The sequence below is a fragment of the Schistocerca nitens genome, chromosome 7 (assembly GCF_023898315.1).
Source record: "Schistocerca nitens isolate TAMUIC-IGC-003100 chromosome 7, iqSchNite1.1, whole genome shotgun sequence".
Taxonomy (NCBI): domain Eukaryota; kingdom Metazoa; phylum Arthropoda; class Insecta; order Orthoptera; family Acrididae; genus Schistocerca; species Schistocerca nitens.
In genome coordinates this window covers 505614482-505639798 of record NC_064620.1, presented here as the reverse complement: position 1 = coordinate 505639798, position 25317 = coordinate 505614482, and the positions used below count along the sequence as shown (strand labels likewise).

General features: G+C 43.8%; 1 protein-coding gene across 2 annotated transcripts in view; it reads left to right on the top strand.

Moving 5' to 3' along the window:
• LOC126194744 (carotenoid isomerooxygenase) overlaps positions 1–25317 on the top strand; it is a 340536-nt gene that overhangs the window by 114345 nt on the left and 200874 nt on the right. Inside the window, exon 1 of one of the 2 annotated variants that reach the window (XM_049933011.1) lies at positions 3288–3436. The exons of the other annotated variant lie outside the window; for it this stretch is intronic. Coding sequence (XP_049788968.1) covers positions 3389–3436 — 48 coding nt within the window. The 5' untranslated portion in view covers positions 3288–3388. Of the gene's footprint in view, positions 1–3287; positions 3437–25317 lie in introns of those variants that run through there. 2 annotated transcript variants of the gene reach the window in all.

Here is a 25317-nt window from a genome sequence, read left to right as displayed (position 1 = left end):
GATGATGCTGTCGTTCGTCGTCTAGTAAAATCATCAGAAGATCAAAACAAATTGTAAAACGATTTAGAAAGGATGTTTGAATGGTGCAAAAATTGGCAACTGACCCTAAATAATGAATAGTGTGAGGTCATCCACATGAGTATTAAAAGGAATCCGTTAAACTTCGGTTACACGATAAATCAGTCAAATGTAAAGCCCCTAAATTTAACTAAATATATAGGAATTACAATTAAGAACAATTTGAATTGGAAAGAACACGAAGAAAATGTTGTGGGGAAGGCAAACCAAAGACTGCGTTTCATTGGGAGCACACTTACAAAATGCAACAGATCTACAAAAGAGACTGCATACACTACGTTTGTCCGTCCTCTTTTGGAGTACTGCTGCACGGTGTGGGATCCTTACCAGACAGAATTAACGGAGTACATCTAGGAAGTTCAAAGAAAACCAGCACGTTTCGTAGCATCGCGAAATAGGGGAGAGAGTGTTACAGACATGATACGGGACGTGGGATGGACACCATTAAAACAAAGACGTTTTTCGTTGCGGTGGAATCTTCTTACGATATTTCAATCACAACTTCTACTCGCAATGCGGAATATTTTATTGGCGCCGACCAACATAGGAAGAAACGATCACCATAATTATTCTATTTTTATTTTTATTATTTATTCGTATGGCTCATATGCAGTTTAAAATTGCAAGCATATAACATTAGTAATACTGTATATAAAAGGAACATGAAAATAGAAAACTACATATAAAATTAATTAAATGACAATATCTTGGATCCAAATCCATATAAGAGCCGTATATCCAGTTTTAATGAGGCCTCTCCAAGTCCCCAGGTAGGAACGCAAGCGGTATTCATCTCTAATGTGTGAGATTGTCTGGTTCGGAGCCGCACAGTCAAAAACCGGAGACTCTGTAGCAGCCCATTTCTAAAGTGTCTGCGCATCGTCCATGCCCAGTGCGAGTTGTGTTCAATTTGAACCACAGTTTCCTGCCGAGTTCTGTGCCAGCAGTATCACAGTTACCGAGCGAGGTGGCGCAGTGGCTAGCACACTGGACTCGCGGACGACGACCGTTCAATCCCGCGCCCAGCCATCCTGATTTAGGTTTTCTTAGAGTTCCTCAAAATGGCTCAAGGCAAATGTCGGAATGGTTCCTTTGAAAGGGCACGGCCGACTTCCTTCCCTAATCCGATGAGACCGATGACCTAGCTGTTTGGTCTTCCCCTCAAACCACCGAACGGAACCAGTATCGCAGTTATACTTTGAGAACCACTGACGTTCTTCAGGATTTTCAATAAATTAACAGCTTTGGTCCCACAGGTCTCTCATCCCAGTATTACCGGCATGTAGCCATCATAATAAAATAAGGGAAATCATAGCTCGGACGTAAAAATATAGTTCTTAGTTTTCTCCGTCTGCAGTTCGACAGTGTAACAAAAGAAAATTATTGTGAAGGTGGTTCGATGAACCCTCTGCCAGGCAGAATATCCATGTCGATGTAGATGAGCGCTGAATGCGTTACTTGTGTCATCTCGTGAATGCACTCGGAGTTACTGAAACTGGTTAATAAATACACTACTGGCCAATTAAATTGCTACACCAAGAAGAAATGAAGACGATAAACGTGTATTCATTGGACAAATATATTATACTAGAACTGACATGTGATTACATTTTCTCGCAATTTGGGTGCATAGATCCTGAGAAATCAGTACCCAGAACGACCACCTCTGGCCGTAATAACGGCCTTGATACGCCTGGGCATTGAGTCAAACAGAGCTTGGATGGCGTGTACAGGTACAGCTGCCCATGCAGCTTCAACACGATACCACAGTGCATCAAGAGTAGTGACTGGCGTAATGTGACGAGCCAGTTGCTCGGCCACCATTGACCAGACATTTTCAATTGATGAGAGATATGGAGAATGTGCTGGCCAGGGCAACAGTCGAACATCTTCTGTATCCAGAAAGGCCCATACAGGAGCTGCAACATGCGGTCGTGCATTATCCTGCTGAAATGTAGGGTTTCGCAGGGTTCGAATGAAGGGTTGAGCCACGGGTCGTAAAACATCTGAAATGTAACGTCCACTGTTCAAAGTGCCGTCAATGCGAACAAGAGGTGACAGAGACGTGTAACCAATGGCACCCCATACCATCATGCCGGGTGATACGCCAGTGTGGCGATCACGAATAAACGCTTCCAATGTGCGTTCGCCGCGATGTCGCCAAACATGGATGCGACCATCAAGATGCTGTAAACAGAACCTGGATTCATCCGAAAAAATGTTTTGCCATTCGTGCACCCAGGTCCGTCGTTGAGTACACCATCGTAGGCGCTCTTGTCTGTGATGAAGCGTCAAGGTTAACCGCAGCCACGGTCTCAGAGCTGATAGTCCACGCTGCTGCGAACGTCGTCGAACTGTTCGTGAAAATGGTTGTTGTCCTGCAAACGTCCCCATCTGTTGACTCAGGGATCGAGACGTGAGTGCACGATCCGTTACAGCCATGCGGATAAGATGCCTGTCATCTCGACTGCTAGTGATACGAGGCCGTCGGGATCCAGCACAGCGTTACGTATTACCCTCCTGAACCCACCGATTTCATATTCTGCTGACAGTCATTGGATCTCGACCAACGCGAGCAGCAATGTCGCGGTACGATAAACCGCAATCGCGATAGGCTACAATCCGACCTTTATCAAAGTTGGAAACGTGGTGGTACGCATTTCTCCTCGTTACACGAGGCATCACAACAACGTTTCACCAGGCAATGCTGGTCAAATGCTGTTTGTGTATGAGAAATCCTCGTGTCAGCACGTTATTGGTGTCGCCACCGGCGCCAACCTTGTGTGAATGCTCTGAGAAGCTTATCATTTGCATATGACAGCATCTTCTTCCTGTCAAATTTCGCGCCTGTGGCACGTCATGTTCGTAGTGTAGCAATTTTAATGGTCAGTAGTGTATACTTAAACAATGTTATGGATTTACGCTCACCGAACCGCCAGCCAGTTTCCACTCCCACCGTTTCCCGCGTAACACCTGCTCCGTTAGAGAGCTAGAGGAGAAGTGCTGAAAAGCACGTTCCCACAGCGGTTCCAAATACTTGCAGCGAGCACTCTGCTGTAGGACTAGCGGGACTGTGTTACCGGTGCAGAACTATCGCGCCAGCGCGCTTAGGAGTCGGCGCTGGCGTCTGTCTCTATCTACCGCCTGCGGTCGGTCCACGAGCAGACTACGGGAGCGGCCGCGGCAGTCTCAAGGCCCCCCGGTTTCGCACGACCTATTCGCTGTTCTTTCTACGCGCGGCACAGCGCCTCGCAGTGTGGTCTTCGCCTCCGACAGACCAGCACCGCGCAGTTGTCAGCTTGTGACCGCCATGGGGGACTGGCTGCTAGCTTTGGGGTGGGCGCGCCCACCTGCTAACGTGAGTACCACCTGTTACCGCTAACAGCAGAATGCTACAACGCCGGGGCTGTGATGCGACAGCCACGGGACTGGATATTTCAGTAGATTTATCTGATACAAGTCTTAATGGTACCGAAGAGTGATATTTTCTTTAACATATAATTTATTGTTGCCGTTGTCGTTTTCAGTCCAAAGACTGGTTTGATGCAGCCCTCCGTGCTACTGTATCCTATGAAAGCCTCTTCATCTCCAAATAACTAGCGCAACCTACACCCTTCTAAAACATCTTAGTGTATCCACCTCTTTGTCTCCCTCTATGATATTTAACCTCCACGCTTCCCTCCAGTACTAAATTGGTGATCCCTTGATGCCTCAGAACGTGTCATACCAGCCAATCCCTTCTTCTAGTCAAGTTGGGCTACAAATTCCTCTTCTCCCCAATTCTGTTCTGTATCTCCTCAGTAGTTACGTGATATACCCATCTAGTCTTCAGCTTTCTTCTGTAGCACCACATTTCACTTCCATAAATGGCTAGGCCCCAAACAACTGCCGGCCGGTGTGGTCGAGCGGTTCTAGGCGCTTCAGTCTGGAAACGCGCGACAGCTACGGTCGCAGGTTCGAATCCTAACTCGGGCTTGGATGTGTGTGATGTCCTTAGGTTAGTTAGGTTTAAGTAGTTCTAAGTTCTAGGGGACTGATAACCTCAGAAGTTAATTCCCACAATGCTCAGAGCCATTTGAACCATTTGACCCCAAACTACTACTTTCAGAAAAGACTGTCGGACACTTAAACATATACTCGATGTTAACAAATTTCTCCTATAGAAACGCTTTCCTTGCCATCGCCAGTCTACATTTTACATCCTCTCTACTTCTACCATTATCCATTACATTTTGCTGCCCAAGTAGCGAAACTCACCTACTACTTTCTCATTGCCTAATCTAATTCTCTCAGCATCACCTGATGTAATTCGACTACCTTCCATTACCCTCGTTTTGCTTTCGTTGATGTTCATCTTATATCCTTCTTTCAAGACACTATCCATTCCATTCAGCTGCTCTTCCAAGTCCTTTGCTGTCTCTGACAGAATTACAATGTCAACGGCAAACCTCAAATTTTTATTTCTTCTCCATGGATTTTAATACCTACTCCGAATTTCTTTTGTTTCCTTCACTGCTTGCTCAATGTACAGATTGTTCACATCGGGGATAGCCTACAATCCTGTCTCACTCCCTCCTCAACCACTGCTTCCCTGTCGTACCCCTTGACTCTAATATCTGCCATCTGGTTCCTATACAAATTGTAAATACTCTTTCGCTCCCTACGCTTTATCCCTGCTACCTTCAGAATTTCAAGAGAGTATTCCAGTCAACATTGTCAAACTTTCCCCATGTATACAAATGCTATAAGAGTACATTTGCCTTTCCTTAACCCCTCTGCTAAGACAAATCGTATGGTCAGTATTGCCTCGCGTGTTCCTACTGTCCTACAGAATCCAAACTGATCTTCCCAGAGGCCGACTTCTACTAGCTCTCCCATTCGTCTGTATAGTATTAGTGGTAGTATTTTGCAAATTGTGACTTATTGAACTGATGGCTTGGTAATTCTCTCACATGCCAGTACATGCTTCCTTTGGAATTGGAACTATTATATTCTTCTTGAAGTCTGAGGTTATTTCGCCTGTCTCATACTTCTTGCTCACCACGTGTAACAGTTTTTTCATGTCTAGCTCTCCTAAGGGTATCAGTAGTTCTAAGATCTACCTTTATTAATGTTTTCAAAAGGTGCGCTGGATGCAGCCATCAAGAAATGGTTCAAATGGCTCTGAGCACTATGGGACTCAACATCTTAGGTCATAAGTCCCCTAGAACTTAGAACTACTTAAACCTAACTAACCTAAGGACATCAAACACACCCATGCCCGAGGCAGGATTCGAACCTGCGACCGTAGCAGTCCCGCGGTTCCGGACTGCAGCGCCAGAACCGCTAGACCACCGCGGCCGGCAGCCATCAAGACACTGGATTAGTATTGCGAAGTACATTGGTCCTAATCCCCCGTTCTGCTAGATGCGTCTTCCAATACTAGTCATCAGGGTAGCTCGGACTCATTTTTGTCGCTTTTCTGTCTCAGCGAACACGTAATGTCCTCATCGTGTAGTCGGCTTTCACGACACTGGATCCCGTGATAGGCGCGATGTTGGAAAGGTTTCTCATACGTCCAATAAGAGCCTCTAACAACGACCGTGACATTTACAGTTGGCTAGGGTGTAAATTGGCTTCGTGATGTACGCGATCGAAAAACGAACAGGCAGTCCACAATCTCCACCTTCAAGTCAAGAGGCAGGTAACTACAGGCTATGTAAAAGCCGTTGTGATCCAACCCCCACGTGCCGCACCCCTCTCGTCTCAAATACGAAAAGATATTCATTCTGTAACCTTGTCAACCGTTTTGTTAACGAGTGAAACCTGGCGTGTAACACTACTGCAGTGAACACTTCTCCGAATTCACTGCAAAATGTTTGGTTATTTAACCCTCCTACCTCAAGGTCTTTTTTTTGTCTCACTGAGTACTGTTGGTCATATAGACTCCAAGTAATTAACAGCGGATATATGGCAGTATTTTAATGAACTAACGTTACAGTGGTTCAGTGTTACAGTAATGATTCTATTTTCATAAATATTACATTCAACAAATAAAAATAAGTTTAGATCGAGGTCATGTAGACCTTAGTGGTACTCAGTGCGAAAAACCATGAATAAATTTTAATGTGCTGTGAATATAAAACTGAAGAAAATATCATTGGGTACAATTGACTCAGAGAAATTCACATATTTTGAAAAAATAACTTTCAAAACAAGGGATATACTATCTTCCAATGTATAATGGCGCCGTATTGACCCCACTTGTTCTAGGAAGGATACAACAGCTGAGAGAAGAAACCATAATAATAGGTACAAAAATAAACGGGAAATAATATTTTCATTGTTGTGTTTCATAAAGAGCTATTCAACATAACACTTATCATTTTATTTTCGTAAATGTTACATTCAGGAAGTACGCGGACGATTTATTCATCTCAATGGTACTCAGCACAAAAACCATGAATAAACTTTAAAGTGTCGCAAATATAAAAATGAACAAAACATTACTGGATACAATTGATTCAGAGGGAGAAACTCATATTTTAAAAATGTTTTTGAAAACAAGGGGATTCATATTTCCAAACTGCTTATAGGGCCAAATTGACCCCAGTCATACTAAGAGGGTTTTTCTTTTTTGGGTCATCAGTCTTCTGACTTGTTTGATGCGGCCCGCCACGAATTTCTCTCCTGTAACAACCTCTTCAAGTGTAGCGCTTGCAACCTACACCCTCAGTTATTTGCTGCACGTATTCCATTTTCTGTCTTCCTCTACAGTTTCTGCCCTCTACAGTTCCCTCTAGTACCATGGAAGTCATACCCTGATGTCTTAACAGATGTCCTATCATTCTGTCCCTTCTCCTTGTGTTTTCCACATATTCCTTTCCTCCCCGATTCTGCGCAGAACCTCCTTATTACTTACTTTGTCAGTCCACCTAATTTTCAACATGCGCCTGTAACACCACAGCTCAAATGCTTCGATTTTCTTCTGTCCCGGTTTTCCCACTGTCCATGTTTCACTACCATACAACGCTGTGCTCCAGACGTACATTCTCAGAAATTTCTTTCTCAAATGAAGGCCAATGTTTGATACTAGTATACTTCTCTGGCCAGAAATGCCCTTTTTGCCTGCGCTAGCCTGCTTTTGATGTCCTCCTTGCTCCGTCCATCATTGGTTATTTTGCTGCCCAAGTAGCAGAATTTCTTAACCCAGACAGATCTGTCCAATGTGGATACGAAGTATCGAGTCAACATTCAGTGATGGCAAGCAGGTGCAAACTAGTTTTACATAGTGGGAGTGTGAAGTGAAGGATGCCTCTAGGTGGTATTACAGTCGTGGCGATTATGAACGTCATAATTTTTCATATACCAAATACAGCACAATCAATAAAAATCCTAGGCATTAACAGAGCATACTTTCTTTGTTCCTTCATTGCATTACTTAGATTGCTTTACATTAAATAAGCCAACTGTAAGAATTCGGTCTTTATAATCATAACTAGGAGCTAGTGTGTGACAATGAGTGCCATAATGGAGTGTTTCTTTCTTTAGGTTTCATTTGTTAGAGCAATGTAGGTCGACTACCACAGAGAGTGAGTGTCTGCTTTTGTGTGGCAGTCGAGGTGTTTTCAGTCCAATATTTCAAGCAGACACCTCATGGTCACCACTGACGCTTCTCTGTTCGAGAGATATTAAGAAGTAATTATGTAGAAGGTTGAAATGTTCTCTGTTTTGTACAGAGATGGCGTTTATCTCACTGACATTTTGTTTTCGATATGTAGTTTCACGTCACACAACGACAGAAATTAGGCGTCTACTTTATCTACAAAACAGTTTTGTTGGCGTGGCATTTCAAATCATTTCATGTAATCCACATGGGCCGTTGCAACAATAAATCTTCAGTGAATTGGAAAACCTCGAAAAGGATATACTATTTTTTCCGGCAGTGTATTTCCGCCGATTTTCAACAGAGTGTCTAAAACTTCAACCTGGAAAGAAACAACAATCAAAGCAAAGCAAGTAGTAGTTCTGCAGGAAGCAGGAAACGCTGTTCTCAGTTTTTTTTCTACGACTGTAAAACGAATTCTTTTTCTTTGTTACCTGTCAAAGGGTAAGTGAATAACTAGAGAATACAATACAAGTTTTCTGGACGAAATGAATGGAACAGTACGTGAGACACGTCGCGCCGAAAGACAATATAACAGATTTGCCAATCTGAAAACTGAAGGATTTAATATACGAATTGTCGAACGTACACCACATTCAACAGATTTATCACTCACTGAATTTTTTATCTATTTGCGCATCTAATGAAATTTATAAGCGTAAAGCATTTTGAGTAAAATTAAGCGATTTCATGGCAGTCGTAGATGGGCATATTTGAACTGCTCCCGGAATTACTTCGCAGTGAGTGGACATTGTAATACTGGTCAAGGCACGTCGACACAAAACAGAACTAAATCGAAAATGATTTCTGACCCCACAACAAGATATTTTCGTCCTGGTCTCCCGCTGGTCTAATCATTTGGTACACAACAAGCGACCTGTGCCAATTGTTAGTGACTCTTGGTAACTTGCAGAACTGCATTTTCACTCAACAGCGGAGTATGTGCTGATATAAAAGTTCCTGACACATTAAAATTGTATGCCGGACCGCGACTCGAACTCCGGACGTTTGCCTTTCGCCGGCAAGTGCTCTACAGACTGAGCTACCCAAGCATGAAACGGCAGATAGGCATCCGATCCGAACCATGCATGGTCAGTAATACATTTCCCAAAATACAGTGAAAAGATGATCCCGGACAACACATGACATTTCACGTATGATAGAGTGAAACAATTGTCAAAATCCGCGGGGAAACAAAGAACTAAGAGACACAATCCTTGGGAGTCGTCTACATACTGAAATATATTGGCTGGCTCTGAGCACTATGGGACTCATCTGAGGTCATCAGTCCCCTAGAACTTAGAGCTACTTAAACCTAGCTAACCTAAGGACGTCACACACATCCATGCCCGAGGCAGGATTCGAACCTGCGACCGTAGCGGTCGCGTGGTTCCAGACTGAAGCGCCTAGAACAGCTCGGCCACACCGGCCGGCCCTGAAATATATTGACAGGCGTCAAACAGAACTGCAGGCTGCACCCAAGGTTTTACCGAGAGTGACATGTTTCTATGGGCAAATGCACCTAGGAAATCGTGACGTATGAAGTATTAGTTTTATGTGACCCGAAGATACAGATCCAGGGTATGAAACCGGTCATCTTAGTGTGAAAACACAATAAACAGCTATTGCAGATTTTCACTTTCACTCAGTAGTATAGACTATTTTACCATATCTTATTTTTGTTTGATTGTCCTTCACGTTATAATTAAACTTTCGTTGCTTGTGAGGACCCACACAAAAAATGAGTGATCGGAAGAGAAATAACCAATGAATCGTTGAGAGAAACACATTTTCATTTCCACATGTGAGGGTGACATTTGTTAATTGCGTTACCTTTCTGGTTACAAACGGTGTCCAGGGTGACGACCATCTGCGTTCCATCCGTAAGGGTGCAATTTCACAATTGGTCGCAGTACTTTTCGAACGGTGAACCACGGAATGTTTAGCTGTCGTGACACAGCTCGTGCACTGCCTTAAGATCACACACCGTGTCCAGCACTCTCAACCACGGCAACAGTAATTTCAACAATTAGTGACGCAATTGGTCGTCAGCCTTTTCCATGAGCAATTCCCAGATCGCCAATTAATTCGAACTTTCGAATCACGGTCCTCAACCCCGGAGCGGAAAGAGGATCTCTCCCTGTTCTTTTAATGCGTTGCAGTTGCAGCAGAACTGTTTAAACACCCTTCCGAGTAAAGCCCTGCTCACCTTGTCCGGGCCCATTTTGATTGACTGCAACGGTAATGCACACTGATGTTTGTGTTTCAGCTCTACCAGTACCGGCGCGTAACGCAATGCATGACACTAGCACAGCGTAAATCATGAGAACGCAGCCTGAAGATCATAGCTATAAAATTGGGTACCAATATGGTAAAGTTTTCCGTCTACACTGACTCCAGAAGTACGTAATACCCCCGGTATAGTGCGTCGACCCGTCGGCAGTGGCAACAAAGGGAAGGTGTTTCCCGACAGAGCGCGGTACGTAGTGCGCCGTTGCTTTAGGTTACGCGTCACAGGCTAGCTGATATTGGGCGAGTCGAATGCGTTGTACGCGCAGCATGCTAGTAACTCAATTGCTGCCAAGTCAGCTAAGGCGGTTACAAATACGCTAGAAAGCTACAAGTGCGTTCCAATGCCGAGGGAGATGAACTGTTAAGTGAAACAATGTGAAAAACATATTGCTGGTTGTTTTTCTGCATTTCGCAGAGTTCTGGAGCAAATAATCCGCTTCTCAATCGACCATTATACGGCGTGTTCAAAAAGTCTCTCCGCAGTGCCGTATGATTGTTAGCCGCGCGTGGCGTATGCCGTAGTGAATATACCGAAATGAAACTTAGTAAAATAAGTTATTAATTTATTGAATATTCATTTTTACTTACAAATTTTCACATTAAATTTTGAAAGTGTCCCCCCTGTTATTGAATACACAATTCAATTCGCCTAATCACGTTTCCAAACACACAATGTAACATTTCTTCCGTAACAGAAGCAGTGGAAGTGGATAGTGCAGTTTTCAATTTATCAATGGATTTTGGACGGTTTTCACAGACAGTTGCTTTCGCTGCACCCCAGAAAAAAAAGTTAGGTGGTGTTAGGTCAGGCGATCGATGAGGCCAAAGTCCCTGTGAAATTATTTACTGATGAAGAGTGGTTTCATTTATCCAGGTACATGAACTCGCAAAATTCTCGTATGTGGAGTATTGCAAATCCAGTGTGTATTCATGAGGAACCACTTCATTCTGTGAAAATAGGAGTTTGGATTGCAATTTCTAGACGTCGGATTGTGGGCCCCATATTTTTCAACGAAACAAACTCAAAACGATACTGCAGTGATATTTTGTACCCATTCATAGGAGAACTTGTGTAAAGTGAAATACCGAACGGTTATTTTCAACAAGATGGTGCAACCACGCATACAACTCGCGTTTCAATGTCACTGCTTGCTGCTGTTGCTGATGATCGCTTCATTAAGAATATCCTTTCTATTTTATGGAATGATTTTCTTTTTTGCGTGGCATTCATAGACTGCCGAAGAGGTGGGAGAAATGTATAAATAGCAACGGAGATTATTTTGAATAATAGTGCTTATCAGTTTCAAACAACAGACTTGTAATTATTGCAGTCAAATTCCGGTTTTATACTTCTGCACCTGGTAGCACGTGTGGATTTCAAATGCGCAACGTATTTAAGTCTTGCGTCCTTTCCGACGCAAAACGCCCTGTCCTGTTCCCGCGCCGTAAAATTCATGCTCCTAGGAACACCTGGCTTAACAGAGCTTCGCGATTTGCGTGAGTACTGACATACGTTTTGGTTTCTATATGTTATATGTTTCATGTCTGTTGTCTTTCACCTACGGCTATTCGAAGAGCCATCAAAATTGCAATATTTTTAGATGTAATTACTGCGACACCTCTTCCGATTGCATTCATAATATTTCACCTTTGTACAAGCCTTCTCAAACGCTTCAGATATATAACGATGACACCAATGTCGTACGTCCATAAGGAAGGTTCATCACTCCAAGTTAGATTTTCCAGTCCTTCCAGTTTTCCACCATACATTCCCTAGCTGCGTACGAAGCATTTACACTGCCAGAAAAAAAGATTAGCACATCTTGAAGGACGATATCTTTTGTAAGCCCTCGTCGCCAGTTCTGTAAAGGCCTCGTCGCTACTGCTGTGGAGACCGAGTTGCCACTATTGTTACGGTAGACCGAGTTTGTGAGTTCGTGAAACGGCTTCTGGTGCAATACACCTCTAAGACAATTTCTCCCTACCACTATTACACATCTATGCCCCAGGATCAGGTAACTGGGTACGAGCACGAAGGTTCTACAACACTCCAACAAATTAGTAACAAATGAGTTAAAAAGGTTTTCTTATCTTTGTGACTTGTCGAATAATGAAGTCTGCAACATTGCATGTAAAACAACACAAAAAGACCCTCAGTTGCTAAGCGCAAATAATCGTAGGTAAGCTTCACAGTACATAGGAAGTGCAATTTACAACTGTCTGTTCACTTCTGAGAGTTCACTAAATGATGATGTTCCCTGTCTGTCACCCCTGGATGGTGGTCTATAAACAAGTGGGCGAGAGCTGCTCTTCTACATTGCGAGTATGCTTCTGTCCGTTGTGGTCCGGTCATTGGCGGTTTTTACTCTGCCAACAACTGACCAAAGCGAAGTCGATATCTTCATCCTCAGCGCCGCCCGTGGCGCTGGTGGAACTCGCGCAAGCGGCGAATGTCTATGGCTCGCATCTTTGCTTTTGAACTGACTGGATGTGCCTTGTTCGGACGACACAGCAATATCAACTTTGGTGCGATGATAGAATATCCCACATTATAAAAGGTAGATGCTGTCGCAAACTACTAGAAATGGGAGAATGTCTCCGTTGAACGCATCCGCGTGATTACAATGGTTGCAACCGTTACTCGAACGCACCTATAGTATCCCCGAGCTCTCAGAGCCTCCTCGGAGTGACTGTTTACGGCAGATAATTTCATACATAACGAGTTGTCCGACACAATAGCCATTAAAGCGAATAGTACCTGAAGGAAAATGTAACATTAAGAGCCAAGACGTCCACAACCACGCAGAAATAGGTGGTGACAAAATTTAGGGGTACAAAATAGTTCGTGATCTGAAGAGGAAAGCTACAGAATATAAACGTGAGAGACCATCAAAACTAACCCATAATTGACTGAAAAGAGAACAAACAGAACCATTAAACATGTAGACAGCTTACGTAAATCCGTTTACAAAGCTAGACGGAAAATTCTGCTCAAATTATCTACTAAATGGTTCAAATTGCTCTGAGCACTATGGAAATTAACTTCTGAGGTCATCAGTCCCCTAGAACTTAGAACTACTTAAACCTAACTAGCCTAAAGACATCACACACATCCATGCCCGAGGAAGGATTCGAACCTGCGACCGTTGCGGTCGCGCGGTTCCAGACTTTAGCGCCTAGAACCGCTCGGCCACCCCGGCCGCTAATTATCTAGTACTACTCCAGAGGTTCTTGTTGTTCTGAACGGATTAAGTGCGAAAAACTACATAGTGTGTGGTTTTGTTGTTACATAATGATGCTGAAAAAATTATTTTAACATTTTATAAACCGCGACACCTCAAAATATTATGACGCAATACATGGTGATGGGCCTTTAAAGTACTGCACAAAGTTATATTGTCAGCAGTTCACGATCCATGGGCTCGTTAATAGACTATACGTTCCAATGGTTTCTTTCTTTTTTGGACGATAAGAAAACGTCATCTTAGCAGACACCTATTAAACAGTTGTTGATAAATGCGATAACATACGTCAACTATGTCTTCAGACTTCCGAAAAAAGCATTAAGAAAACTGGAAGTGAAATTTGGACTGATGTGACAATCCATGGATATAAATTTTATGTAACAACACACAGCTGTCAGCGAAAGATACAAACATTCAGACTTGGACATGACTATTATTCCAGAAACGATACCGGGAAGTTTCTGTCTCATATATCCCGTTCGCCAATGCTAGATTCTGATGTGGTTGGTGGGTGTTTCGTTGAGAACTTACTGGCAGCGACGCCTGTGTCTACAAAACTATATGATACGATAGTGCCTGTGTTGGTAAGAATAACGGTGCAGTGTTGCTTCGAACATGCATGCAGTTGCGAATACAAATAACTATCAGGTGCATAAGGAAATGACAAGGAAAATTTGTGCCGGTCCGGTACACGAACCCGAATTTCCGGCTTTACGTGAGCGCTCGCGGTAACCAAGTTGACTGTGTGTGCACGACTACGCCAGATCCAAATATCACAACACCTGTACTGCTCCACGCATTACGTAATTCCCATACAGGGGAGGATACTTTACTGACCATTAAAATTGATACACCACGAAGATCACGTGCTACAGATGCCAAATTTAACCGACAGGAAGAAGATGCTGTGACATGCAAATGATTAGCTTTTCAGAGCATTCACACAAGGTTGGCGCTGGTGGTGACACCTACAACGTGCTGACATGAGGAAACTTTCCAACCGATTTCTCATACACAAACAGTAGTTGACCGGCGTTGCCTGGTGAAACGATGTTGTGATGCCTCGTGTAAGGAGGAGAAATGTGTACCATCACGTTTCCGACTTTGATAATGGTCGCGATTGCGGTTTATCGTATCGCGACATTGCTGCTCGCGTTGGTAGAGATCCCATGACTGTTAGCAGAATATGGAATCGGTGAGTTCAGGAGGGTAATACGGAACGCCGTGCTGGATCCCAACAGCCTCGTATCACTAGCAGTCGAGATGACAGGCATCTTATCCGCATGGCTGTAACGGATCGTGCAGCCACGTCTCGATCCCGGAGTCGACAGATGGGGACGTTTGCAAGACAACCATCTGCACGAACAGTTCGGCGACGTTTGCAGCAGCATGGACCATCAGCTCGGAGACCGTGGCTACGGTTACCCTTGACGCTGCATCACAGACAGGAGCGCCTGCGATGTTGTACTCAACGACTTACCTGGGTGCAAGAATGGGAAAACGCCATTTTGTCGGATGAATCCAGGTTCTGTTTATAGCACCATAATGCTCGCATCCGTGTTTGGTGTCATCGCGGTGAACGCATATTGGAAGCGTGTATTCGTGATCGCCATACTGGCGTATCACCCGGCCTGATGGTATGGGGTGCCATTGTTTACCCGTCTCGGCCGCCTCTTGTTCGCAATGACGTCCTTTGAACAGTGGACGTTACATTTCAGATGAGTCACGACCCGTAGCTCTACCCTTCATTCGATCCCTGCGAAATCCTACACTTCAGCAGGATAATGCACGACCGCATGTTGCAGGTCCTGTACGGGCCTTCCTGGATACAGAAAATGTTAGACTGCTGCCCTGGCCAGCACATCCTCTAGATATCTCGCCAATTGAAAATGTCTGGTCAATGGTGGCCGAGCAGCTGGCTCGTCTCAATACGCCAGTCACTACTCTTGATGCCGGCCGCTGTGGCCGAGCGGTTCTAGGCGCTTGAGTCCGAAACCGCGCTGCTGCTACGGTCGCAGGTTCGAATCCTGCCTCGGGGATGGATGTGTGTGCTTTCCTTAGGTTAGTTAGGTTTGATTAGTTCTAAGTCTAGGGGACTAATGACCTCACGTGTTAAGTCCCATAGCGCTTAGAGCCATTTGACCCATTTTGACTACTCTTGACGAACTGTGGTATCGTGTTGAAGCTGCGTGGGCAGCTGTACCTGTACACGCCATCCAAGCTCTGTTTGACTCAATGCCCAGGCGTATCAAGGCCGTTATTACGGCCAGAGGTGGTTGTTCTGTGTACTGATTTCTGAGGATGTATGCACACAAATTGCGTGAAAATGTCATCACATGTCAGTTGTAGTATAATATATTCGTCCAATGAATGCCCGTTTATCATCTACATTTCTTCTTGGTGTAGTAATTTTAATGGCCAATAGTGTAATTGAAAGTTTGGGATATTTTTTTTTTCTTTTGCAGTGCATGTCTCGTGTGTGTGCACGTCCGAAAGAACATTTCGTCGTTCTTCTTAACAACACAGGGACTGCAATATCGTATTTATCCCCAATACCAAGAGATTACTTTCAATTAAAACGTCCTCCCCTCTATGGGAATTGCATAGGTCTAACGTGTGTACGATTGAGTACAGGTTGTGACGCAAGAACGACGACATATACTGTATGGACGTTTAGGTCTGGCAGTGAGTCGTGTACGTACAGACAGAGCGGTTAAGACGACGACCACCCCCCCCCCCCCCCCACTCGGGTAATGCGGGAAATCCGTGTTAGAGTCCCGATCCGCCACAAATTTTCACAGTCGTCATTCCGTTACACAGCTGATGGTTGATCGTATTCGCGGCTGCGAATACATTTCATGGAAAAACCACAGACGTGTTGCGGCTTGTGGAGACTTATACAGACGGAGACGCATGCTGTCCTCTCTTCGTATGAGCAGAACTATGTTGCAACCACCATAGCTTACGCAAGTTTCGATAGTATGTACAATAGCCAGTCCTACTCCTGCAGCCCAGATATGTACAAATTTACTGACGTACCGAAGCAAATTCGGTTAGACACCAAATTAGCAATGTATTCACAGAACAGCAAGATAAAGGAAAGTTCTCTCCTTGCTTCAAACCCACAATGAACAAGCCGATCTTGAAAGTCGGAAAAATTACAGGAATGCAATATATCAATTTGCTTTCCTATAAAATAAAACCTCCAAGAACAAACCAAAATGAAAATTGTCAATTGTAAAGAGGGATACACATAATATGCTAGTATCACAATAAATTTGCAAATATATTTAAAAATACAATAAAATGTGAATTTGTCGTTATCACAAGTATGGTGACGAGTTCTCGAATCACATTGTGACAAATGATGAAACACTGATTGCGCAATACTCTCCAGGGAGTGGCATCATGCAATCTCCACGACGAAACCGCGAAAATTCAAATAAAAAACCTTCGGCACAGAAAATCATGGCTACGGGTTTTTGGGAACAGAAAGATACTTTTCTGTTAGACTTTTTGCCTAGGGAAATGACAGTGAATGCTGATAAGTACTGTGAGATGTTATTAAAGCTTAGGCGCGCTGTTCAAAATCGCCGGCGGGGACTGCTCTCGAGCCCGGCCTCACGTTGCAGCAACAACGAAGATGCAACTGGACAAGTCTCATTGGAAATTACTGGATCATCGATCATCCACCATACAGCCCTGACTTAGCAACATGAGACATTCATCCATTTCCAAAACTGAAGGAATTTATGGTGGAATGCGCTTGGAAAATGACGACACGTTGAAAGAAACTGTTCCTAACTGGTTTAACGGTCATTACAAATCGGTTGTTACTTTACAAATGGCCCCCGTAGAACGAAAGAGAAATTTTCAGATTTCAGCAGCATACAGGCACTGCATTAAATGTAACGGCGACTGTGAAAATTTGTGCTGCACGTGGTCTCGAACCCGGATAACTGCTTTTTTAATTTATCGATTACATTTCACGTTACTTGTCACTTCTTTCCTAGGTACCTGGAGTTACTTGCCTGTGGCGCTAATATATCACAAACTTGCACTATTTTATTTCTTGGTTGTCTTGGTCATTTCCGCTTGTTTCTTCATTCCACCGTCACCACCCTTGGTGTAGTACGCCTTGATAGCTGTGGTAGCAGGGTGTTTGAATGCCAATCGGCCTGGGTTCGAGTCCTAAGCAGATGGGAGATTTTATTTACTCGGGGATACTGGGCGTTGTGCTGTCATTATCATTATCACCGACGCGCAAAAGTCGCCTCAATGGCATCACACAAAAAGATTTTCAGCAGATGGCGAGCCGCCACACGACGGAGGGAGACAGTAGGTGTTCCGTTCTTTAACTTATGTTAAACGTCTTTCATTTCACTTAGTAATATCATGTCCTCAGCGAATCTTGCACATTTGATTATCCTCCTTCCTACTGTCACAAGACTTTTTTTTAGAAGCGGTTTGTCATTAAATTGTCTAAATAGATATTAAACAGAGTAGATGAAATACAACAGCCTTGTCTAACCCCCTGACCCAATTTTAATTTGTTCTATCATCTCGTTTTCTGTCCTTTTTTGTGTTGTTTCATACGTAGACTTCTCTATTACCTTTCCAGTTAACTTCAGTCTACTTCAGGATTTCTAAAACGTTTATTCCATCGAACTCCGTCACAGGCTCATATCGAGTTACGCGCAGATGTTAAGAGTTACTCTGTATAGACTTATTTTGCATCGACGCTTACTCCTAACTGATAGGTGTCAAATTTAAATTTATCTCTTACACTGGTTTTTCTACTTAGCATCAAACATTTCTTTATTTCTGCTCTATCTCCTTAACTTTACTGGCGTTTACACAGCCTGAAATTTAGGTTAACTGTAGTAGGTACAGATGTACAGCCTAAAGCGACGTTTGAAAATTTGTGTCCCTCCAAGACTCGAACCCAGATGCTATGTGACTTACGGCAGTTTGGGTTGGTCAAGGGAGCTCGCTTTGGTGGCGTAACTGGTAAGCCGACGGTTTGCGACAAGCGGGAAATCCCATCTCGAGTCCCGATCCGGCATAAATTTTCATATGCCGCTTTAGGTACTATCTATATCTATTACAATTTCGTTAAATTTCAGGAATAAACTTCAGTATCTGAAATTGCTGTTCGTCATCAAATATAAATATGTTTATGAATCCTGCAACTACCGTTAAACGGAAGACTGATTCGTGCATAATTTATTTCTACACTTTCAAACTGTTTTTAAGTGGTAATCTGTGACGATAAATGTCTCTGCTTAATCTTGCTTGCAGAATTAATTACCTTATATACTCTCCGTTTATACGGTATATTTCGTAAGTGGATTTTTACTTTCGTTGTTGATGTTAGTACGTCCTGCTGGTAGTCTTGTGTGTACTTTAACCCTTGCCTGAGATTCGAGAATTTACTTCGTTGTTTGGTTCTCTGCACAGGCTCTATGCCTAGTTTCAGCTGCCGCACGTGGTCTTTTTTGTCTTCGGAGCTCGTTAAAGCCTGCAGCAATATCTCAACTGTTTTCACCAGTGACAGCGAGCTGCTAAACAAGTGTACTGCGCTACCTTGAAGCTAATGTTGTTTTTACCTTTTCTACTCTCTACGGTCTTTTTGTTTCACTTGTTTGTCAGAGCTGCAGTGTGCTGAGATTTAATAGGGTTCGATGAAGGGAATCTGGTTGGAAGACTCGGAAGTTACCGGGACATCTATATTGCACACTGACTGGGCTATAAGGCGCATTAGTCTCCATGTACTCGCGACAGAAAATTGTTCCTGAAGCCTCACGTTCGAATCGGCGGCGCTCTGACTCACCACACTGTCCACCAGCCCGTTTGGCTCTGCATGCGTGAAGTGATGTTAAAAACGTGCGGTCTCTTTGCGCAGGTGTGTAGAAAATTTTAGCTACTGGTGAGATATCACAAAGGGAATCCTACATGGTTTAATTTTGCGTTCACTTCTATTCCATATACATGTGAATGACTTTCCACTTAACATACAACAAGCAGAATTGGTACGTTTCGCTGACGATATTAGTTTTGTAATAAATCCTATCATAGGAGATAAAACGGAAGAGATTGTTAATTATGTATTTCGAAGAACTATTAAGTGGTTCTTTGAAAATGGGCACTCCCTTAATTTTTATAAAAACACTCTATTCAGTTCCGTACAACAAATAAAATCATACCGATAACTGATGTAGGACATGAATGCAGCCAGTAAATAGGGTTGAATGCTCCAAATTTTTGGGTGTACAAGTTGATGAAAACTTTAACTAGAGGAAGCATATTACTGAGTTTCTCAAACAATTAGGTGTAGTTACTCTTTCACTTCGTACAGTTGCTAAAAACAAACAAATTAACCTCTTGGAATACTTTGCATATTTCCACTCATTAATGTCTTCTGGAATAATTTTATGGGGTAACCCACCGTTTAGAAAGTACTGATTGCCCAGAAACAATCAGTAAGGGTAGTACGTGGTGTTCGTGTAGGTACCTCTTCAGGGGGCTAGGCATTTTAGCTGCACGGTCAGAATTAGCTAATAAAATTCATCATAAATAATTCATCACTAGTTAAGAAGAGTAGTAACAACACCAGAGGAAAAAATGAGATTTATTACCCATTACTGAAGCTGTTGGTGACTCAGAGAAGTTCAATATGCAGCAACAAAATTTTTCGATCTTTTTCCCAATAACATAAAATATCTGACAGGTGGCAAAGCTAAGTTTAAATCTGACCTAAAATCATTTCTCCTGGATAACTCCTTCTATTTAAAAACTTGTAAGCTGAAAAAAAACAAAGAAAAAACTCTAAGTGCAGCTGCATAACTAGGACGAAAAAAAGTGTTCGTTAATGTTAACACTAATCATATATTCATGTCCCGTAAACTGACTCGTTCCACATCATTTCGATAAAAGTATCGTTCAGACGATCTATGGAACATGGAACTAAATAACTGTGAAAACATTGTCATAGTAATACTAAATATACACCCTCGACATTGTTGTCTTTCTAACCACTATTCTTATGTAATCTCCGATGTGCTATGACCGATGCATCGGTTGTCATCCCACTTTCAAAGTTGTTTAACTCGCTACGTGCTGCCATGTCAAATGTACAGCTGTGCATATCAGACTGCTCAGGTACCGCTACTACACTTGCGCCTTACGCTGCGATTAGGTGCAATTTTTGGGCGTCAGACACAACACGTCTTTCAGTGGGACAACATCCTGCCGTGGACCTTTCATCACTCAGTTCATATTGTGTGGAAACAGATTTCCCAGTACTACAACATGGGGTTCCCAATGATAACCGAGAGCCTTTACAGCATATTTATTCGTGCTAAGTTACTTTATAAATTACATTTTGGCCTCACATTGTATTTTACGTGCACAAAGAGGGTGAATTTGAACCTCTGTATCTTGGAAACGAATAAAGATACCAAGAAAATTTTCGAGGTTGTTCGAAATCGGAATCTAGAAATGTATCGTAAAAATGTCAGCCATTTGCTATACATAGTCATCTTGGAAACCTCGGCTGGCTTTCGGTCAGCTAGTGACGGAGAAAACAGTAAAAAAAGTCTTTTTTTGGTGTTCTCCGAAGAACCACCCATGAACTAATGGTGATTCCTTGACTCTCATCAAGCCCTCGGTAGAAAAGAGAACCAACCGATTTGCTCCATTTGCCTGAGCAGGAGAAAATGTGTAAAATTCATACTTTAATCCTGTACTGTATCACAGTGACGCTAAAACGATCCTTCTGTTGTGTACACATATGGTCCCTTGCCCAAGGGGTATCAAAAACACTTGGTCCTAACTTTTTATCATCAGTATAACCCGAGGCATGAGCCTGCTTAGCCACGCATTTACAACATATCATGCGAGTGTGAGATGTCATACATCGGCCAGACCACGAGGACTGCGCACATCAGGTGTAAAGAACACCAGAGGCACACCAGACTCAGAAAGGCAGCCAAATCAGCCATAGCAAAAGACTGTATAGAGCTCGGTCACTTGATGAACTACAATGACACCAAGATTGTTACAGAAACCCATAGATATTGAGACAGTGTCACAAAAGAGTCCATCGAGGTAAAGATCACGGAGAATCCCATCAACCGTGACACTGGATACCAGCTCAGGACGGCCTGGGATCCGGCTCTTCCGAAAACTCAAGGCAAAACACAGAGATTTCACAAAAAAGGAGTGGGGACAGGGGAAACAGCCACGTGACAGAGCACCAGACACTACAGATTTGTCCTGACACTCCTGAGATGACGACTACGACCCTAGAGGGCGGCCAAATCGGGCGCGGACGTCGGTCGGAGCATCAGCGACGAGAGAGGACCATGGGAGCCAAGAACGAAGCACTCGACGTGGCGCGGACCAGTTTCGAAGCGCCCGGCAAGAAACAGAAGTGGATACTAAGCAAACAGCCAGAATACAGAGCACCAGACGATACAGATGACGACCGCGACCCAAGAGAGCGGCAGAGTCTGGCGCGGACGGCAGTTGGAACACCAGCGACCAGAGAGGATCATGGGAGCGTTGTCTGGCGCGCGCGGACCGCGAAGGGAACACCCGATGCGGTGCGGATCGACTAGGGAGCGCCCAGCTCATTGCAGGCATAAATACTGGACTCTATGCATCCAAAGACGATTCTCGGGTAGCAGCTGAAGAAGAGAGCGAGTTACGCCGTCGAAATACCGTGCGAGAACGACGCGAACACCCAGTAGAAGTCCCGTATATTTTTTTTTTTTTCAAAATGTCAACAGATCGCCGGGAAAGCCTGAAGAATTAAAACAGGTTAACTACTAAATGGAAATTAGTGAAAGTGCGGGAGCACATTACCACAAGTCTCCTAGTTGTGCACAGTGTGTTGGACGTCATACAGCGTGAGATCAGCTTGGCTGTAGAGCCAAATAGGACTAGCAACCAACACGAGGCGGTTGAAGGAACGGGAAAAGAGAGTGTGTGTCAATGACTGAGCAGTCACGGTGTACTGTGATAGTTCTCCATTACACGATTGCCCGGATGACTTCACACGGGGCCGGCCGCAGTGGCCGAGCGGTTCTAGGCGCTTCAGTCTGGAACCGCGCGACCGCTACGGTTTCAGGTTCACATCCTGCCTCGGGCATGGATGTGTGTGATGTCCTTCGGTTAGTTAGGTTTAAGTAGCTCTAAGTCTAGGGGAATAATTTTAATTTAATTACTGTGAACATATATTTCTTAGTTAATGAAAAAAACAACCTTCTTTCTTGTACTAAACTTGAAATTTTCACACCGTTTTGCGTGTGGGAACATCGCCCAGTTCGACTGAAGTAAATAAACTGATTGGTTTACGCCGGCCGAAGACCGAACGAAGTCTACTTTCGGCCGCTGAGATCGGTTGCACCGAGACTGTGCGTACTGGCTTACTGATTTGAAAAGATCGGCCGATGTCGACCGTTGACGGAGTGCTCCGATGACGATAACAATGCGACCGCAGCCTGTGAAAGCCGACCACTGGCCCGAACGAACCGTCTCTGTCCAGCGCTCGGCACGCGTAATGCGGCGTACAGTTTCGCACTCTGCGGTTGCAAGCCTCGGAGCCTCGGAGGCGCGGAGAACATTAGCCTTCAACCGCAGACAGAGTCGGCCAGGCAAACGGATCGAGTAGGCTGTACTTCGTCACGGTAACCACAGTTAAGACGAAAATCGAATATTACCATTACGTAGATTGGTTGTCCGGTGTGGCCGAGCGGTTCTAGGCGCTTCAGTCCGGAACCGCGCGACCGCTACGGTCGCAGGTTCGGATCCTGTCTCGGGCATGGATGTGTATGACGTCCTTAGGTTACTTACGTTTACGTAGTTCTGAGTACTAGGGCACTGATGACCTCAGATGTTAAGTCCCATAGTGCTCAGAGCCATTTGAACCATTTTTGTCCTGGACATCGATTTGAAACTTTGTTCTACTAAGTTTTCGAATATCAATTTTGCGTCTATATTGGTTTGCATGCGCTTCATCTTTTTCAGCAATGAGCCTGGTTAGTGCCATGCTACAAAACATTAGTGTCTTAAATTCTCAGTCTGCAGCGGAACTGCAAAGACACACGCACACACGTTATTCCAGCTTTTATTGGCAGCCTGTAACACCAATAAACTATTTGTAACCTTGTACAAAGTAACCACCATTTACAAGGGGAGGCCGCCAATTGTGAAATTCAGATTCGATTCATACTGCGCATAATAAAAGCTCAGGTCCAGAGGTGTAATGTGGCAAAGCACCAAGATGCGCTTCTCAGCCGTTGTCGAGAAAATCGACAGTTAAAAGAAACCGCTGCTGTGAAATACTCTCTACGATTAATAATTTTCTACAGCGTCGTAGCGCAGCGGTAAGCGCTCGGGTTCGTAATCCGAAGGTCGCCGGATCGAATCCCGCGCCACACAACCTTTTTTTAGTACGTTTTTTGTAATTCAAATGTGTGTACACACACACACACACACACACACACACACACACACACACACACACACACACACACACACACACACACACAAACTAATAATAAAAAAATTGCATGACCCGAGATTCGATCCGGCGGCCTTCGGATTACGAACCCGAGCGCTTACCGCTGCGCCACGACGCTGTAGAAAATTATTAATCGTAGAGAGTATTTCACCGCTGCGGTTTCTTTCAACTGTCAATTTTCTCGACAATGGCTGAGAAGTGCATCTTGGTGCTTTGCCACATTACACCTCTGGCCATGAGCTTTTATTATGCGCAGTATGAATCGAATCTGAATTTCACAATTGGCGGCCTCCCCTTGTTAGATGAGAAGTAAAAACGGACTGACGCACAAATGTATCGGCCGACCGACCAACCGACCAATTTCGTGGGAGCCTACACTCGTCTCGACCGACTACACTCAGCGTATTGTTTAACTTTAGTTCATTGAATTTGTTCTACTACATATCGCTTCCTTTCATACAGAAACAAAGATGAGTGTTTGCATTGGCTGTTTTAGAGGTAATAAGACCATCACCCCCCCCCCCCCCCCCAAACAAAAAGAAAGCTGTGGACCAAGAAGTGGCTAATGCACGGAAAGAAATTTACTTCCGTACTGTTACGTAAGCAGCTGAGAGCCGATGATTTTCGTAATTTTCTAAGAATGGATGAATCGTGCATTTAGGAGCTGCTGAACATCGTCAAAACATTCTTAACGAAAATAATACAGTTGTGAGAGAGGCTGTGAGCTGGGAAGATAAGCTGCATTGCGATTTCTAGCCACTGGCCTCAAATTAAGTGCTGTTGTATCCCCACAATTAGAACCTAAAATGATTCCCGAAACTTGCAAAATGATTTTTAGTTGACTGAAGAAATACATCATAGTAAAGCAAAAGAAATGAAACAAAGGACGTTCTTGTTAATGTTATTAATCTGTTTACATATGTAGCATAAAATATGACCTGTAAGTTCGAGAATCTCATTTAATTCGATGGAGAAAGACTACACAGGTTGATGGCGCACATAATCCAATAAATACAACGGATGTATAAGAAATGAAGCAGTTAACAACTGTTAGAACTAAAAAAAAGAATCCCACACGTTGATTTTCATAGCAGAGCTCAGAAAGCCCATATCGATGATGTTTCGTTGAATGTTTCGCAAGCTGACTCTTAATGATGGCCCAGCATTGAAATCTGTAGCAGTTTGCGGAAGGGTTGCACTTCTGTCACGTTGAATGATTCTCTTCAGTCGTCGTTGATCCCGTTCTTGCAGGATCTTTTTCCGGCCGCAGCAATGCTGGGGATTTGATGGTTTACCGGGTTCTTGACATTCACGGTTCACTCGTGAAATGGTCGTAAGAGAAAATCCCCACGTCATCGCTGCCTCGGAGATGCTGTGTCGCATCGCTCGTGCGCCGGCTATAACAGCACGTTCAAACTCACTTAAATCTTCATAACCGGCCATTGTAGCAGCAGTAACCGATCTAACAACTGCGCGAGACACTTGCCTTGTATAGGTGTAACCGACCCCAGCGCCGTATTCTGCCTGTT